Source organism: Columba livia, chromosome 2 (assembly GCF_036013475.1).
Source record: "Columba livia isolate bColLiv1 breed racing homer chromosome 2, bColLiv1.pat.W.v2, whole genome shotgun sequence".
Classification (NCBI taxonomy): Eukaryota; Metazoa; Chordata; class Aves; order Columbiformes; family Columbidae; genus Columba; species Columba livia.
The window spans coordinates 56066825-56085313 of NC_088603.1; the positions used below are offsets into that span (position 1 = coordinate 56066825).

The 18489-nt window shown below is 41.8% G+C and overlaps 1 protein-coding gene across 9 annotated transcripts in view; it reads left to right on the forward strand.

The window, feature by feature from the left end:
• Positions 1–18489, forward strand: part of ITPRID1 (ITPR interacting domain containing 1) — a 61517-nt gene that overhangs the window by 23248 nt on the left and 19780 nt on the right. For all 9 annotated transcript variants that reach the window (XR_010470201.1, XM_065052064.1, XM_065052063.1 and 6 more), the window contains 2 exons: positions 588–1180; positions 3361–3415. Coding sequence is in view for 8 of the 9 variants with exons in the window: in XM_065052064.1 (XP_064908136.1) it covers positions 588–1180; positions 3361–3415 (648 nt within the window). In the remaining variant the exon portion in view is untranslated. The remainder of the gene's footprint in view (positions 1–587; positions 1181–3360; positions 3416–18489) is intronic.

The window sequence follows — 18489 nt, forward strand, 5'->3', positions numbered from 1 at the left end:
TATTTTTAGATGTTATGCCATGGAAGAAATGACCCAGAAATTACAGAGGGTTGGTACAATGAAAAAACTTTATCTAATATCAGCTATGAGTTCCTGGGGTATAGGTGTTTTTCTTTGTGCTGCTATGAAAGCGAGAAGATAGCTTCTATGGTAAATTTTTATCATTTAATGGCTAGATGCATTTTGCAGTTATCCTGGACAGCTGCCAGCTGTAAACATTTGAGATCAGATTTTAATAACTTTTTTCACATGAATTTTAATAAGTCCTCAAAAATGGCATCCAAGTCGGCCCAGCCAACTGGAGAATGTCAGGCTAGATTCTGTAACCTTTATTCACACAGAGCAGTGTTCAGCTGCACTTGATACAACAAATCTAATGTTGCATGTTTGTCTAATATAAAGAACTACGCAATGGCGTCTCTACGTAGCCTGAATGGATCCTCTGAAAGCAAATAGAAAAATTTAGCCACTTTTGAATGAGGTACTCAGAATGTTCTTGGCAATTACAAGTTTGAATAATCATTGTACCAATTATTCCAAATTACATTTTTAATAACCATGTTGCCTTTCATTCTGTCAAACTTAAGAACGTTTTCGACAGCTGGAACTATTTGACCATGTAACCAGTGCCCTCTCGTCTTTGCTGACCAACGTCAACACCCAACAGACCCAAGTAAAGGATGGCAGCGGGGATGAGATCGACCTCTTGGACTCTGCAAGGAGCAGACCTGCGGTCACACAAGCAAAGCAGAGAAGAATAGGCCAACTTCTAAAGAAGGCTTCTCAGCAAACAGCACTGCTGAAACAGGATTCACTGGCACCTGGGGAAGCCAACTTGTCCAGCAAGAAAGCGCAATATCATTCTTGTGCAGATACTGCTGAGAGAGAAATAGTCCAGGCGGGCTTTTCTGCTTGTGTTATGCCAGATTGTCTGACCCCAGTGCAAACCTACAGAGATGAAGGTCCCTCAGCATATCCCACATCCCAGCATCCACTGACTCCACGGAGGAAAACCTGGGCTTCATTGCACCTGGCTGCTAAACAGCCCCACCTTTCTCTGTCGTGTGAGGTGCCTGCCAAAGAGAAGCCAAGAAAGGAGCCACCTTTGCTTGTGGCCCACACATTCACAAAAGTGGCTGACCTAAATTGCAAGTCGCCAGACTCATTTGAAATGGAAGAGGTGAGGTGGATTTTTGTGTGTAGTGCTAGCAATGTATCTCCACCCATACTCATGGTATAAGTTTGCATTATCTTTTTCATGATAGAAGCTAGAGTAAATTACTTCAACAACCACCATGCAGCAGCATTATAGGGAAAAGCAGGAGGATTCATACTACTCATTGGGGTTTTGATTATTTTAAATTGTCTTTGTGTTAGAATACTGTCAAAGAAGTTGGCACTGAGGTTACTGAGGTAGGATTCATTCAACCGGTATGATAGTGTAAGATGCCAATGTGTTTTATGCAGCGCTAGGTTGTGTGTTTTTTGTTGACAGAAGGAAGTTACAGGAACACTAATATGTATACTAAAGGAGATTTTTACAGATCCAGTCAGTAACCAGGGTTTGAGATTTTTTCCGTCTTTTTTCCCCCAAGCTAATTTTGTGGTATGTTCTTCCTGAAAGTCACATCACAAAATTAGCCTTGGTTTTACAGCAGTGTTTGAAATACTTTGTCACTCTGTAAGCCGAGCATCCTAAAACCAGAATAACTCAGAACAGCAGCTTGTTTTCATATCTGGTCTACAAAGACCATAATATTCAGATATCTGTATGTTTTAGCAAGAGTGGGTTGTCAGCAGCGATTCAATATGAAATAGAAGAGACCAGGATACTTGCCGGTCCCTTACTTGCATGTAGAGTTGTTACATGAGCAGCAGTTTTTCTGGGCATACTACTGCAGAAAAAAGGGCCATGGCAGGATACTCTCCAAACATACAGACTCCACTGGGATACCAATAGGAATACTCTTCTGTTTACAGCCATCCTTCAAGAATAAGGAAAAGGAAGGAGTCCAAAAATCAGGCTTTACCATAAGAATCAAAGAAAGTAGGAGAAATGGGGTGGTTGGTAGACCCCTAAAAACATTTGGAGCATGGGGAGGGAGGAAGTGACAAAGGGAAGGAAGGGAGGAGCAGTGAATGGTTGGGAAAGGTGGGAGTTTTCCAGTTTTTAAAGTGTTGAGAAAGTTCAGGTTAAGGTGGTGGCTTTCTTCTTGAGTAAAGGATATTTGTCTTTTAAAGTCCTTCTAAATATGTATTTTTCTGTGAAAGGTTTGGTGCAGCCTTCATGACAGCAGAGCTGACTCAAGAATTGGAGCAGAGGCCTGATTATCAGCCTCGGTGGAGAAGAGGGTGTCTTTCAGAGATCTCCGGCACAGCAAATTTATAGTCCCAAAGAAGCCCTTCTGTCTTTGTAAAGCACTTGGCGTGCTGTACTTGCAGCTCTGTGACTAGGGACTCACACAAAAGTGAGGACATTGGCAGAGCAGTAAATGCAAATGATCGTAAACACCTCAGTTTGATGTCTAAGATAATTTGATATGAACAACGCTGTATGTTCAAATAAGACACGGTATATACTGTTTAACTTACAAGTGTTCTCTACCACATCACTAAATTAAGGCTTTAAGAACTATGTACTAGCTGAAACCATCAGGCCATCTAAATCATTAGTCTGGCAATGGCCAGCAGCAGATGTACAGGGAACAGAATAATAGTCACATATAGAGTTAACTTTCCCTTATATTCTTTTAGCCTCTAATGATGAGGGGCTTAGAGATCTCTTGAGCTACAGCCTGCATGGAGGACACACCTAACATATGTTCATGTATTGTTCGTATCTAATAGACCCCCTTTTCTATAAAGCTTTTTTTTTTCTCAAGGAGTTGATGCAGCCTCATGACATGGCATGTTCCCCTTGATACTGTGAAAAAGTCAAACACATCTTTATTTCTAGAGAAAAAAATTCTGACCTTACATACACTCTTTGGCAAGAATTTGCCTCCATATGGTTACATTTCCTTGAGTTTCTTCTACTAAGTCATGTTTTTTCCTAGGGACATTTCTCTGAGGCTGTTCAAACAAGATTGTTAATGTATTTAGGTGTCGAGAACCTTTATGTATTGATTAGTTTGAGCAAGGCTCAGAAAGGTTCTGAGACTAGAGCCTAGTTTATGACGAGAACAAATATTTTTAAAAGGAGAAAGCCAAAAAGAAACCATCTGAAAGATTTAATGGTTTTGCTTTGAAATGTCCAGAATTATTCTGCTTTTTATCCCTAACACACACCCCCAATAAGGCATACAGTCATAATCATTACCATCAGAATAATTTTTCTTCCTCTTTTCTTTTTCTTTTCAAATTCAGAGTTTTGAGGATGAAACTCCATGTGGAAATGCGCCTGATACCACTTCAGGTGGGTATTAAGAAAGAGACAGTTTGCCACTTTTTAAACACTGTTCCCACATAGCTGCTTCTAAAGCTTAACCTAACTATATGTTTTCCCTCTCCCATCACCTTTGGCATTTGAATGCATTATTCTAGACATAGCACAGGGCCGTACAATATAATCAGCTTGCCAGGGCAGTGCAATGACTGGACATGAAGAGGATACCTCACATGCACAGCTTTGAGTGTGTGGAGTCTCTGACTGATGCTTTAGACAGGCCTCTCTACTCTTCCAAGCAACACCAAAGCTTTGCTCCTGCTCAATAAATTGACAAACTCAGATGACCCCTTATCCACCAGCTCTCAGATCCCTAGGAGAGAAGTCAGCCAGGAGACTGGAGGTAGTGCTTCTGTAGCCACTCTATACACAACTCAACCAGGACCACCTAACTAAAATGTTCTGAGGCAGCATGGCCTCTACCCCATGGCCTCCGGTACAATAGAGGCTGCCATCACATGAGCTGACATAGCATTGAATCATGTATTAGAAAATAAGTTATTTGAGGTGTCTATGAAAGGATTGAAAGCAGATCTGTTAGACCAGCTGTTATGCTGTCATTTGGGGCAATCTGAGTCTGGATCCTGAGAAGCATTTGCTGGCAGGGCTGGTGGTGTTGGAGAAAAGGCTATGCAGCCTCCAGACCTGGGGCCACTTGGCCTTGCTCCCTAGTGACCCTTTCCAACCAGTGCTTAGAGCAGGACTGGCAGTTCTTGTTTTTGTTGTGGTTTTTGTTTCTTTATTGTTGTTGTTTGGTTTTGTTTGATTGGTTTTGGGGGTTTTTTGTTTGGTTGGTTTGGTTTTTTTTTTTGTTTGTGGGGTTTTTTTGCTTGTTTGTGGTTGTTGTTTTATTTTTAAATGGGACAGAAATGTATTGTGAAAGAGTTAAGAAGTAGCAAGAAGATCAGATAGCAAGCGACAAAGGTGAAAGCTTGATGAGCCCTCACCTTTTGAGGACTACGTTATATCACATTTGGGGGTCCAGCACAAAAATTAGGTAATTCAAATTCATACACAGGTATCTAAAAGAAAATTCAAATATCCAGTGGTGCTGGTCATTCACAGATGCTATTGGCTGAAGTGACAGCTGGATTTTCAGGAGTGGAATCATGAGGCTTCTGTTGAAGGCAGTGGCATAAGTCCCACTGGCTTCAGTGAGGCCAGTGTTTTCACCAAAGTCAGTGGCGGTTTCTTGGTAAATTTTAGAGCTGAGTAAATGTGATAGAATAGACCATTAATTCCTCAGTTCTGCAGGGTTTGTTTTTGTATTCTATAAGCAGCCATTTGCTGTTTTTCAAGGTTTTTAAAAACTATGTAATAGATTACATATCTATTGATCTTAACTGCTCTTGCCACACCTTTTGGCAGGGTTGTATGTGTCCAGTCTGTCAATGTGAGGCTCCATTGACTTTTGGGGCTTAACGTCAGGCCCTTGCTGCTATGCAGAATGTATGATTTGTCATTTGAGTTGCATGAGGTTACTTTGATTTGTTTTCTTATGGATATCTTGATCCTCAGCAACAAAGGAACAAAAGCAAGCCCCCATACCAGCAGGCTTGCTCATACTAGTCATCTGTACAAAGAATAGCAGTTTTCCAAAACGGGTATAGTGCTAAAACACCATTTGGTCAAACATTCAGTGAGAAAAAAAAGGGAATGTGGACATAGCTCAGTGGGGAAAAAATTAAAAATGTAGTAACGTACCCATGAATGCTTTTTTTCCTTTCTCTGTCCATCTCTAAAAATGAGTGTGCTATTTAATGAGGAAGTGCATTAGTTAAAGGATTTAACAGATTGTATAGCTGTTATCAATCATAATATAAGGGGCAAAAAATAACTGTATGCCTTGAATACTCTTTTAAGGCATAGGAATAAGCATGTATTTAGCATTTAATAGTGATTTCATGGCAATAAATGCAGAAAGTAATTATTTGCTTTTAATTCTGGTAAGACTCTAATCCAGTTAAGTGATCAATGAAAATCACACAAGTAAACCGCACTTATTTAAGATTTATGCCTTTGCAGAACCATAATACTCTTCTAGAGTTTTGTTTGAACACTGGAATCTCTCTCTCTCTCTGTTGTTTTAGTGTCACTGATGCTTGACCTAAATTTCAAGTGGAGACTTCCAGGTTTTTTTTCATATTCTTTCTGTTTTCCCAAGTGCTTTTAAATGGCGAACCCCTACATACCCATGGGAGTTTTATTGCAACTTCAACTTGCTGTGCATTGTGGAAGCAGTCTAAAAATTGCCGTTTGTGAATCTAATATTCCTGGTAGCAAATAACACCTAGCTCTTAAGGTTATTACACAATTCAACAGAATGTGGCTCAGATCCATAAGCAGGGCTCCTCAAATTAGGAGCAAGTGGGAAATAAAGTCCTCCAGGGGCCTACTCAAGGAAAATGTCAGCTCCAGGGAGAGCATGCCTGAATTTAGGTTTGGTCTCTCAATTCCTTGGGGCACAGGCTGCATATTAGTCAAGGCTCATGCAGTTCCTGATACAGTAAGAGCCCACTCTAATTTGTCTGTGAGCTCTGTTGGAAAGAGTGTGAGTGATGATGAAGATGTAAGAGCCTGACATGACCCTGCTGAAATGGGAGCTCACCTGAGTGGGAAAGTGCGAGGTGCCCACTATGAGAAGAAATACAGATAGATAGGAACAGACTGTTTTGCCTAGATGGAGCATATTAGAGATGGGTGACTTATGGAAGTACTTGTCCCAGTGGTATTGTCCCTTGGCTCTGTAGCCTGGCCTCAATTTTAGTCCAATTGCTTAATTTTCTACACTCCCCATGAAAGCCAATTCCCTGGCTGCTGTGTGTCTTCTTTATATTTCTCCATAATGTAGATTCTGGCTGTTTAACTGCAGTAGGCTTTATGATAAGGCTTTTTTTCCCTCTCTTTTGGCAGAATGCTGAGACTTAATTTTAAAAGACGCTCAAACCCCCCAAACATCCCTGAATGACTTACAGGGAAAGCAGACTGTTTTCTAGATCTGTTTTAAAAAATATTACAATCTTTTTTATTAGGCAATTTTATCATTGTTATAAATAAGTAATTGTACTGGGGAGAAGGGATAATCCTTATTTAATTAAATTCATCTATACTCCCAGGTTGGCAGCAACCAGACATATGTGAGACTAATACCCACAGCCTGCCTGTATGCATGTGCAATTAAAAATTCACTCTACAGTAGCACTGGCAGTTTAGTGTTGCTTTTGGCATTTACAAATTCTTTTATTTTGTGACTTTTTTTTTACCATACACATATGCTGGAGCAGATGTTGCTTATTTGTTGTTTATTCAAATCTGTAGGCTCTGGCAGCTAACTCCATTGTTCTGTAATGAAGCTTTATTCACTGTCCTGTATTAGGACCCAACAAATGCATGACAGGCAGAGTTAGCTCTCAGCAGGAACTACAGTTATTGTCCTTACTTATTGGCTGTTTATATTCTAAAGCTCACAGTTGAGAAAGCTGGCTGGGCAGGGTGAGGGGCTGGGGATGCTGTGTGCAGAGGAAAATTACTTGACTCCACTCACTGTATCTTTGCCCTGATGAGGTGCAGGCTTGCATGTAAACTCATCTGTTGCAGGGATTTCATATTCAGCACTTGAAAAATAGAGCTGTTCTCCCCCTTCACCCCCTCTTCTGCCTTGTTCTCCTCCCCCACCCCTGCTGCTCCTTCCGTTTTCAATTAGCCTTTGTAAAGCACTGGGTTTAACTAAAGGATGTTTCAATGTTGCTCACCCCCGTTAGCTCAGCAAGTGCCTGAAAATTCATTAGCAGCAGCATCTATTAAGGAGGCATCGGAAGCCGGCGTGGTTTCAGTGTGTGCCGTAGTCACCCACTCCCTCTTGCTCCTTATTTACTTCCCTCTCCGTCTGCGGGGCAGCCAGGCACCCGAAAAGCAGGAATTCCTGCACGGGGCTGACCCAAGCAGACATGCTGCTCCCGGGCACTCGAGTGCCAACAGAAAGGCATTAGCCTGCTGGAAAAGCCCTTGGTAGCCCAAGAGGCAATCAATCAGGGAAGTAACCACCTCCATCTGGCTCGCTGTGACATGGTAGCTCGCTACCAAAGCGCTTGTGATTCATCTTGTCCCAATGAGTGGTGCCAGGGATCATATACACCCAGTTTTTGCGGCAGCTGGGAACGTCCTAGCTTCCCCACACGCTGAGCTAACACATTAGCTCCTGTGACTTATCAAGTAGCAATTCTTTCAATTATCACACCTTCACTCCTCCTACTCACCGACTCCTCTGATGGTTTGGCACCATGGGAATATTCACAGAATGCAATTGGTATTTCTTTTAATTGACCGAGTGCCAAGAACGTGAATCCTGTTTATTATCCATTATCCATTGTAACGTCTGCCTGCAATTGAAGGAGCTCTGTCTTCAAAAGTGCAAGAAGAAAACATGTATTTCCTATGTTTCAAGGAGTACAGGGTTTTCCAGATAACTTTCTGTATTTTCAGTATAAAGAAAGGAACAGCTATTTAGTATTTCATACTTGTTGAAGAGCCAACATCACACTACTTTTCTTCATGTATAACACAGTGACTTTTAGTTTGAAGTATAGATTAAAGAAAAGGGAGAGGCAAAAAGATAGCCAAAGGAAAGACTTGTTAAAGCTGCAATCAGAATCAGGAGCTGAACTTAAAAATGTCCTACAACTACTCTTGTGTCAATATTACCTGACATTTATGTTCAACTTTGGCATTGGTTAATGATCACATACAGCCTCAAAATATGAGGTCTCCCTTTATAAAGCATGATGAATAACAGATCCATAACAGCTTGATCTCTCTTTACACCAGTTTTATCTTCTGCAGGTGACCTGGCATAAAGGAGATATTCATCTTCTTTAGGCACTTTGGGTTGCCTCCATTTGTTTTATGATGCCACAGCCTGTATTTTTCCTATCATCTGTGCATGAACTGTGTAAAGGCTTTCTTATTGTTTCCTGTTTCATACATAAGAGACCTGTAACTGAGAATAAGAGAAAGCTATATCATTTTAACACAGTTTGTAGCCAAGGAAGTCTGGAGGGAAAGTCCTGTGGTCTCAGAAAAAAGCAGAAGCTGTCAGGAAGCAGAAACTGAATCAAAAGACCAAAATGCAAAGCCAAGTTGTGAAATCATGAGTCTTCAAAAGTTCCCGCATCTTCTGCCGGTCAAGAAACATCCTGAATTGTCTGGTCCCCTCAAAGGAGTCTTTCTAGAAGAGCAATTCTGCAGCTTTTGAGAATACTCTGGCTGCTTCACTTTGCCACAGTCCTCCTTGATGTGTCTCATACACATGCATATGTCTAAGTTCAGCAATGGATATAAAGATGGAGACCCAGGAGGTAGAAATGCCATGTTCACCAGTACAGAAACTAGATGGGTAGCAGAGAAAGGAGGTCTGGCAGACTTTTGAAATGGCATCTGATATGTCCCGCCACCTGCCAGTGGTATTGGGAGGTCTTGCCCACAGCCTTCAGGTCTAAGCAGCTGTCCCAGTAACTCTTGGGACTTGTATGATTTTCAGTGAGTACATTCCTAAAAGTCATTGCACATTTATAACATTTCATCGCATGTATGTGTCACATTTTAGGTCCTACTGCAGCAGGCTGATTCATCCTAGTAGGAAAGGATATGCACACACCACATACTTAAGGCAGATGGCCCTGTGAAAGTTATAAAACCTGCTATTGTTTAAATCTTGGCAGGGGGGGAATATCACAGAATATCATAGAATACCTTAGGTATCCAAGGGGACAGCCAGATACTTTGACAACCAAATGCTCAAGAGACATTAGTTTAGATCAACAGTGATAGCCTGTTGATGACACCTGTGAGAAGGGGAACTTTGGTGTTCTCCTGGGCATGCTTTTTATGCCCTGGAGAACTTTAATTTCTTCACATATGAGAAATAGAAATATGATTCCTATTCCATAGATCTCCTACCTATGTCTCAACTACTGACTGATACCTGGCATTTCTCCTCAGGGGAGGAGAGACTAGCTTACTAAGCCTAATGCTCTTAGATCCCCTGAACACAGTTTATTGGCTGTTATCGTGGAAATAGAGCTATTATAATTGGCTGTTGATCTCTACAAAGTAACACCCGAAAGCCAGATACCAGTTCTGACCTCCCAATTGCTTTGGGTACTGCCGACCAGGCAGAAGTTCCAGGACCTAGCAAAAACGTAGAGACTTTTCTCTCATTTTTCTCAAAGGTCTCTGTAAAGGTTGCTGGAAGCCATCCTCCCTTTTGTGAGGTGCTCTCTGTTGCAGAGAGCCCTATGAGACTCCCTGCGATCGCTTATTTTTTATTCATTATCTCTGTGCAGCTGCTACTGGGAGAAGTTGTGATGTAACGTGATCTACAGTGTAGGCTGATGACATTCAGCTCTACCTCTCATTTTCATCAGAAGCAGACACAACCATCACCCGTCTCTCCCGACATTTGGCAGCAGCACGAATCTGAATTAATGACAGTTGGCTGAAGCTCAGTTGAAATAAGATGGAAGTGATACTGACTCTCAAGGAAAAGTAGGAGGACGACCTGGCAAAGTCTGAAGCTGTTTCATCAGCTGAGGGAAGATAAAAGACCATTGTCAAAGTGACTGCAATTTCAGGTTTTGACTAGATTCATCACTACTCCTAACTTCCCAGACTGCAGAAACATCATTTATCACAGAGAACTGCCTACAGTGTTCTGTTCTCTCTTTTCCTGTCAAATTCAGCTCTGAGCTTACTCGTTTATACTTCTATCATTTCTAGGGCAGTGTGTTCTTGTCTAGGACAGGCAGGAGACGATGGGAAGCTCTGGTGGGAAGGCAGCTGCCTTGCTTCCGAGGGTGGCAGTTTGCAGGGGTGCGTCTGCTGCTCTAAGCAACAGCGTGGGAGATTCACTGTGTCGATCTGTATTACCAAAACTAACATGACCCCTGTCCCCAGCTACTTTAAATACTTTCTGTAGCTCCACCTAGCCTATTAAAGGTGGTTCCCAGAGTCATGAACCAAATTGTACTGGGGATATTGTTGACAGAAGCAACAGTGGAGACTTCGGTTGCCTAACCTCTGCCACCAATGCCCACAGACATAATTTCTGACCCTCTCTATAGAAGCACAGGGTGGTTTAGTAGTGCAGGAAATTATATTCTTTTCAGTGATGTACAAGGTAGAGAACATGCTTCTTCCCTTGCCCATATTCATCTCCAGTTTGGGTAGGGAGGAGCGGAAATGAACATAAAAAAAAGAACCAAAAACAAAACACAAAACCAAACCTAAAATGCTTTAGTTTTTTTAAATGAGTAGCTTAACAGAATAATATCAGCGAATTCAGTTCTTCCCCAAAGCTTCCTTCTATACACAATCTCGGGACAACCTGTAATGTGAGAGAGTGAAAGAGAGAGCCAACCCACCCACCCACCAGCCCCCCAGCATTTCACAAAGGAGTATATTTATACCTGCCGTTGCGGCACTGACTGCAGCGTGCAGCAGATGTACTGAAGCTAGTTTTAAATCAGTAAATGTCCACCGGCTTTAAAGCGTGGCAACATGTAGCACACGTACCTTGGGCTGTCTAGCCACAGCCACCCTGTTACCCTGCTTTTCAGACAGGTTTTGCAACCTGGGCAGCGCTCCAGGCTGCTGTGCTCTGCCTGCTGGCTGTGCTGTGCCACGAGCATGCTAGACATAACCATACTATGCACTGCGTCTTAAGCCAAAAACTTGGCTGGAACTTGATGTCTTTTTTCCTCGGGTATTTTGGAGGAGGAATGCTCTGACGATAGATGTAAATCTGCTACCTAGCTATTTCTGTCGTGCTCTGAGCCGGCGCAGTTTGTGTCTGTAATGCTCTGTGACCTGGTTCCCTCAAGTGCTTATGGCTGATATCTGGAGAGCATCTAGGCCAATGTCCTCCCAGGGGGATGTGGGCACCCAGAGCTCTGTGAGGAGCTGGGCCCTAGGCAAGGAGTGGAGGCTGCACAGGAGGGTGTAAAGCATGGTGTGTGTGTTCCCAATGCCCCTGGAGCTATGCACGTGTCTCCTGCTAACGATGGCTGTGACAGCCAGACCCACATAGATAGCCATAAAACTGCAGGCTGAACATGGAGATGAAGCAAAATATCAGTAGCTGTCACGTGACATACGTGTCCTCCACCTTTCGTGCCCCCTGGCCCTGTCTCACCTCCTCAAGGTGCAACATGCATGCACTCATGTCCCACCTGACGTCGTTGCAGCCATGGGGGCTGAAGGGGTTTCCTGCCTTGTTCACAGTGGGTCTGGCTTCAGCCCCACAAAAAGAAAAGTATACCTGAAGTCCTCCATGTGCCAGTGGTACCCAAAGTGATGGGAAGAAGAATACTGCAGACTAGGTGAGAGCTGGGGGAACTGAGTTTTGACAAGCAGGAGATATCTCAGAGGAGCCAGGTTTTGTTCACCTTGTAAGGTCTTCTGGTCATAGACTGTTATTTTGTTCCATTCATATAGCACCTACCAGCACAAAAATTGCTCCATGTGGAGCTTTATTAAAATGTATTTTCACCCAGTAGCATTGTATTAGATGATTGACATGAAATTCCCCTTCAGTTCAAAGGGAGGAGAACATAGAAAAATTTCATAGCTACACTGGTTTTGAATAAGAATAGAAGATTTTGTTGCACATGGAGCACATTATTTGTGTTCAGATAAAGTGACTTCTTTAATAAGGTGGTTTATCTAATTTCTGCAATAATGTCATTGAAAAATAAAATTTGCAGGACATGGATGAAAACTGGAGTTTGTGCTGGCCTTTGGAAACACAAGTTGTGGTTTATGTGCTGCTGCCATCTGGTGATCCTTCTCCTGAAATGCAGCACAAAACACGTAGTTGTACAGAGAGGGGTCAAGGCTGCAGTTCTGCTCCAGTGACAAGCAGTTCTGGACTGATTTCTCTTACAGACAAGTCGTAGAACTGTGTATTGCGTTTGGCTAGAAGATTAATACTAACTAGATATCTCTCAGTTTCCCTGTTCATTGCCATTTCTGCAATGTGGAAAGTGAACTGGTGCTACAGAAGTTGTATAGGGATATTTAAAAAGAAAAAGACTAAGAATAGACTTTTCCTTTGAGATTTCAGTGGCACTGAATGAAATGTTTATGTTCATAGCCAACAATCAGTAACCAGTGCAGTGCCTATGAGGGAGCTACTTCTTAGACTAAGGAAAGATAGTATGGAATGCTGGGAATGAACAGATTTTATGGAACATTTATATAGCACCAGGTTTTTCCACATACATGAGAACTGATATAAATAGCAAGGCTTCCTTTCCCAAAAATCTGAAAGTTGTACAGAATATTTTCTTCTGGTGCACCAAGGTTGAGTGAGCTTCAGAAAGTTCACTGTCCTGGGTAACAGCACTTAAAAAACAAAAGGGTTCTTCATGGATTATGCAGAATACATATTTTCAGTGGCATTTTATTAGGTCTTAATGGCCATATCGTGGAGCGTGATACTCAAAAATTGGTGGTGCCTGTCCTCTGAGCAGTGGGAGATGGGAAGTAAGCTGCAGCAGCTCTCTGATCATAGAACTGGTCTATGTGAAACTCTGCCATGCAGGTGACATATCCCTCTAGCACATGGCCAGCTTGTCCTGCAACATCATTTTGTGTAATGCCATAGGCAGGGCAGTGTTGTTAAGGATAACATATGATTTACCAGTTTGCAGAGCAAGAGGAGATAAAATGAAACATCTAAATGGAAGAATCCAGTCAACTACTCAAAATTAATCCCTTTCTATTTTGAAAATACTGTTTGAAAATGGATTTTTGAAAGCTCTTTTTCTGTCATATAAGATAGAAATTCTTGATTTTATTTTTTTTTCCTTGTGTTGGAGAGTCAGAGCTTTCACATCTTCCACTCACTGCCTTTAAAGACATAGTGGTGAGCAGCTCTGGTGGACTTGTGTTTGAGAAGCAAAAACCAAAACATCCAAAATGTCTATTCAGTTCTGGCACTTCTGTGAACATAGTGTGATCTTCATTCACCCTAACTCTTACTGCATTCAACTAAGGTTGAGTTCAACTATTGTTGAATGGATGTGTTCCTTAAGGCCCAATCAGTGAGATATTTGTGTGCCCACTTAACTCTGAATGTGGGAATGTTATGCAGAGTTGTAAGCCTTAATCTAATTTCCCTGCTGAATGTAGCCCGAGCTTTTAAACTGTAATGAAGTTAATGCCTTGTGTGTTTTGCGTGAGACTGCAAAACAACTTTGTTTATAAAGCGAAGTGGCAAATTCTTATTCTAAGTCCTTCAGGCTTCTTTTTGTTTTACAAAATATCTGACTAAACTGTGGCTTCTGTGCATTATTTAGTCCTTTGTATGTAGGAGATAGTTTTAGGAATATTTATCCACATCAATGCCCAGCTACATTTAAATAGCTACAAAACCAGCTAAAATTTGAACAGCATTGCTAGGTTGCAATTGGCCATTCTGCTTTTTCCTATGATGGGGTGAGCACTCCAGATTTTAATTTGTGAATTTAAAGTGCAAATTCACACAAATGCTCTCACATTTGAAAATTTTATGCCTTTGCTTCCTCATGTACTCAAATGATATAGAAAGCAAATATTGAAGTACATTCATCAATGTTAATGCAATTCAAAACACATGCAAAAAATGTGCTATTATTTACAAGCATGGCATCTTTTGCAGTTTGCAAATACTCTCCAAGCTGGAAACTAGAAAGAGGTTGTGTTGTTTGCAGCCAAGTCCACAGAAAACCAGCTGTGGAGTCTTCAGAGGAACACAGAACTATACTCCAGCACTTATTTTTTTACTAATAAGGGAATATTCTTTCATTAATGGTGAACCTAGGAGCCAAATACTTTCAGATAGTTTCTGCACTAAAGGCTGCTGAAAATGGGAGCCACTGTATCTGCATGCAAATAAGGGGAGAGAAAGTCTCTTAATGACATTGGATTGATTAAGTAAAGGGCTGAAAAGCTGTGGGAACTCTGGGACTTAGAAGGCATGTACTTTCTTATACGATACAAAATGAAGCAGAAACCTGATTAGTAAGTTCCTCTAACCTATTTTTATTTAAAATTCAGGCAGAACAGAAATGGGATGCAGGAGCTAAACTATCCCAGTTCAATTAGCACAGAAAGGCGAAGAGCCAAGGTTTTCCTCACCAAGGTCTTCAGGGGCGACTCTCAGGTTTCCACTTTCCAGCATAGCCAGATGTATTCTCCACACAGGGCCCAGAGTTGTAATTTTTCGTTCAGAGTTGAATACTGGTCTGTGTCTCTACTTCTTCTCCAAACATACTTTATCTTTCCTTGGTGTAAAGCTCTGCATGTATTTGCAGAATCTCTACAGGTTTGGGTGTCTCCACACACTAGGAGAACTGAGTAGAGCTGCATGAATAATGGATATTTTGGTTCAGTGGTTGGAACCAAATGATCAGGGAAAAATGCGGTTTGGGTAGAGTAGAAATGAAAACATGTTCAGGTGATTTAACCCATTTTTTGCACCATTCTTCAAACTGAAAAATTAAGTTGCTTTCAGGAAAGAAAAAAATGCTCATTTGAAAGAGAAAGATATGAGCATTTTAAAATGTCAAAATAAACTATGTAAATTTTGCTGACCTTTCCCCTCATCTTTTTAGCCAACTTGTATCCCTCCTAAAGACTATCTTCCAGTTGCTAAAAGGCTTTAGTTTATTTAAATGGGATTGTTACCATTGAGAAGCTAATAACGTTACTGAAAATTTCATGAAGAGAGAAAATCTGTTCCTTCTCAGGACAGCATCAGTCATGATCTAATTTGCACTCTCATTTGCTATTTGGGATGCTAAGAGGAAATGAAGTGATAGACTGACCCACTCCTCACCCAAAGCACCGTTTTCCCTCTATGCAAATGCTGCCCTCCATTATGCAAACATCACTTGGCTCTGGTATACAGATATTAAACCATAAACATAAAACTCCTTATCTTCACCTGCCTACCTTCAACAGGACTTGGCACACTGGGTAGGATCTTGCAAGTCAGTGTGGGATGTAATGATTAAATTAGGCATCTGAATGTAGCTGGAAAAGAACTGCAGCTCAGACCCTTAGAGACAACGTGTTGCACTGACTATATGGATAATTTAAGCCTTTACTCTAGGAGTTCATTACACATCTGATATGTAGGTACGTACAAATTAGAAGCCTAACTCAGATGAAGGTGATTACTTGGTCTGAGGACAGGAAATCACAGTAACAAACACAGGTGAACTGTGCTTACCATGGTTCTCCTTCCACTATACTTCTCCTCTATAAGTTTCTATTTTCCTAACATAAAAACTGTAGAAATTAGACTTATGCTCAGAATGGTCATTAGGTCCTATTATATTACCATTTTTAAATATACACAGATGGTCTTCCAGTATGGTTTCAGCCTTGATTTATATACATACCTTGCATGTTTAATCCACAAGAGCCATGATAGCAGAGCACGTATCACATCTCCTTCCAGGACAAGTCCAGGGACACACATGAAGGGCTTTCTGTAGCTGAACTGTAGTGATATTAACTTGGCCTGCAGACATTTAATCCATCTTTAATGTCTTACCTTGTGCCTAAAGATCAGCTCAGAGTCCACCATCACATATTTCGTGTATTTCTCTAGCTAGTGCATTAATATAAACGTGGGTGGGAAGGCTGTGTAGTTGCAATACACAAACACAACTGACTATTGTTAGAACAGATGTATTGCGTTTATCACAATAAATGGGTCAAACCTGGCTACAGCCACCTGGTTTTGGTGAGGACAGAAAATGAATTCTCACAGCACTTTTCCATTAAAAGTTATGAAGTATTTCCCTACATGTAATTTCTAGTAACATGCCAACTACTTTGGTATCCTGGATGTCTCAGGGGAAAAACAGACACCTCAAAACACTACATAATCTGCTGATAATGCGGTCTTCTGACTCTGCAAACTTTAAAGTTTGAAGTTCATTTGTTATGATTGCAGAATACAATTGAGTATTTGGGGCTCAAATAATTTGAGTATCAAACTGGTTGGAACTATAGCAGCTGAAACATTTTAGCTCTTCAAAATTTTCCTCGATCTTTTTTTCTTCATTTTTTATGTATGGAAAACTATAGGCCAGACTGAAAAACTGGAAGCAACAGCTGGCAAAGATACAAAGGGTAATTGAAACAGCTTTTTTAAAAGTTTAGAGAATCTGTAGAGCAGTCTCTCTAGGGGAGAAGTTGAACCATGATTTCATTTGTGGGAAACTGCAAGGATGAGTTTTGAGACCACCCACAAAACAGGCAATTTCCAGCAACAGCACGGCAGATTTTGTAATGTGTGAGGTGGGAACCATATATTTTTCATCCAAAATAGGAAAGTGACTGACTGATGTGCTGCTGATGACACCAGGACTGGCAACATAAGCAATTCATTTGAAAACCATAAAATTATGTCTGGTTTTGATTTTACAGTTGCTGCCTACAAATAGATTGTGTGATTTTCATTAACTGATGCCCAAGATGCATTTAATAAAGCCCATAGTCTATTCACGTGTGAAAACATAATCTGTAAACTTTTTTGTTCATTTTCCAGTTCACACAAATGAGAATTAATAACTCGGATCTCAAAACCACTAGGTAAATCATCATATTTTCATGGATATAACCAGAAGATAAAAGGTCTCAGAGTTCAAAAGCCACTATGTATGTAAGGAAAAAAAGAGGAAGTGTATCCAGAATGTCTTAGTCTCAATCTCTTCCTTTCCCCAGCAGACTCCCCTCCCAACTCCACCTCTGTTTTGGTGCCAGCTATTTGTGAATGAGGGCACTATCTGAGGGTTATTAGGGGCAGTCAGCATGGCTTTACCAAGAGTAAGTCATGCTTGACCAACCTCATAGCCTTTTATGAGAATGTAACAAGGTGAATGGATGATGGCAGAGTGGTGGATGTGATCTACCTTGACTTCAGTAAAGCCTTTGACACAGTCTCCCACAGCATCCTCACAGCTAAGTTGAGGAGGTGTGGTCTAGACAATAGAGTAGTGAGGTGGGTTGCAAACTGGCTGAAGGAGAGAAGCCAGAGAGTGGTAGTCAATGGTGTGGAGTCTAGTTGGAGGCCAGTATCCAGTGGAGTGCCTCAGGGGTCAGTACTGGGGCCAATATTATCCAATATATTCATTAACGATTTAGACGAGGGAATAGAGTGTACTATCAGCAAGTTTGTTGATGACACTAAGCTGGGAGGAGTGGCTGACACGCCAGAAGGCTGTGCTGCCATCCAGCGGGACCTGGACAGGCTGGAGAGTTGGGCGGGGAATAACCTGATGAAATTTAACAAGGGAAAGTGTAGAGTCCTGCATCTGGGCAGGAACAACCCCAGGTTCCAGTATAGGTTGGGAAATTACATATTAGAGAGCAGTGTAGGGGAAAGGGACCTGGGGGTCCTGGTGGACAACAGGATGACCACAAGACAGCACTGTGCCCTTGTGGCCAGGAAGGCCAATGGCATCCTCGGGTGTATTACAAGGGGGTGGTTAGTAGATTGAGAGAGGTCCTCCTTCCCCTCTACTCCATCCTGGTGAGACCCCATCTGGAATATTGTGTCCAGTTCTGGGCCCCTCAGTTCAAGAAGGACAGGGAACTGCTGGAGAGGGTCCAGCGTAGGGCAACAAAGATGATTAAGGGAGTGGAGCACCTCTCTTATGAAGAAAGACTAAGGGAGCTGGGTCTCTTTAGTTTGGAGGAGACTGAGGGGAGACCTTATTAATGCTTATAAATATATAAAGGGTGAGTGCCATGAGGACGGAGCCAGGCTCTTCTCAGTGGCAAACAATGATAGGACAAGGGGTAATGGGATCAAGCTGGAACACAAGAGGTTCCACTCAAATTTTAGAAGAAACTTCTTCTCAGTGAGGGTGACAGAGCACTGGAGCAGGCTGCCCAGGGAGGTTGTTGAGTCTCCTTCTCTGGAGACGTTCAAAACCCGCCTGGACATGTTCCTGTGCGACCTCACCTAGGCATTCCTGCTCCAGCAGGGG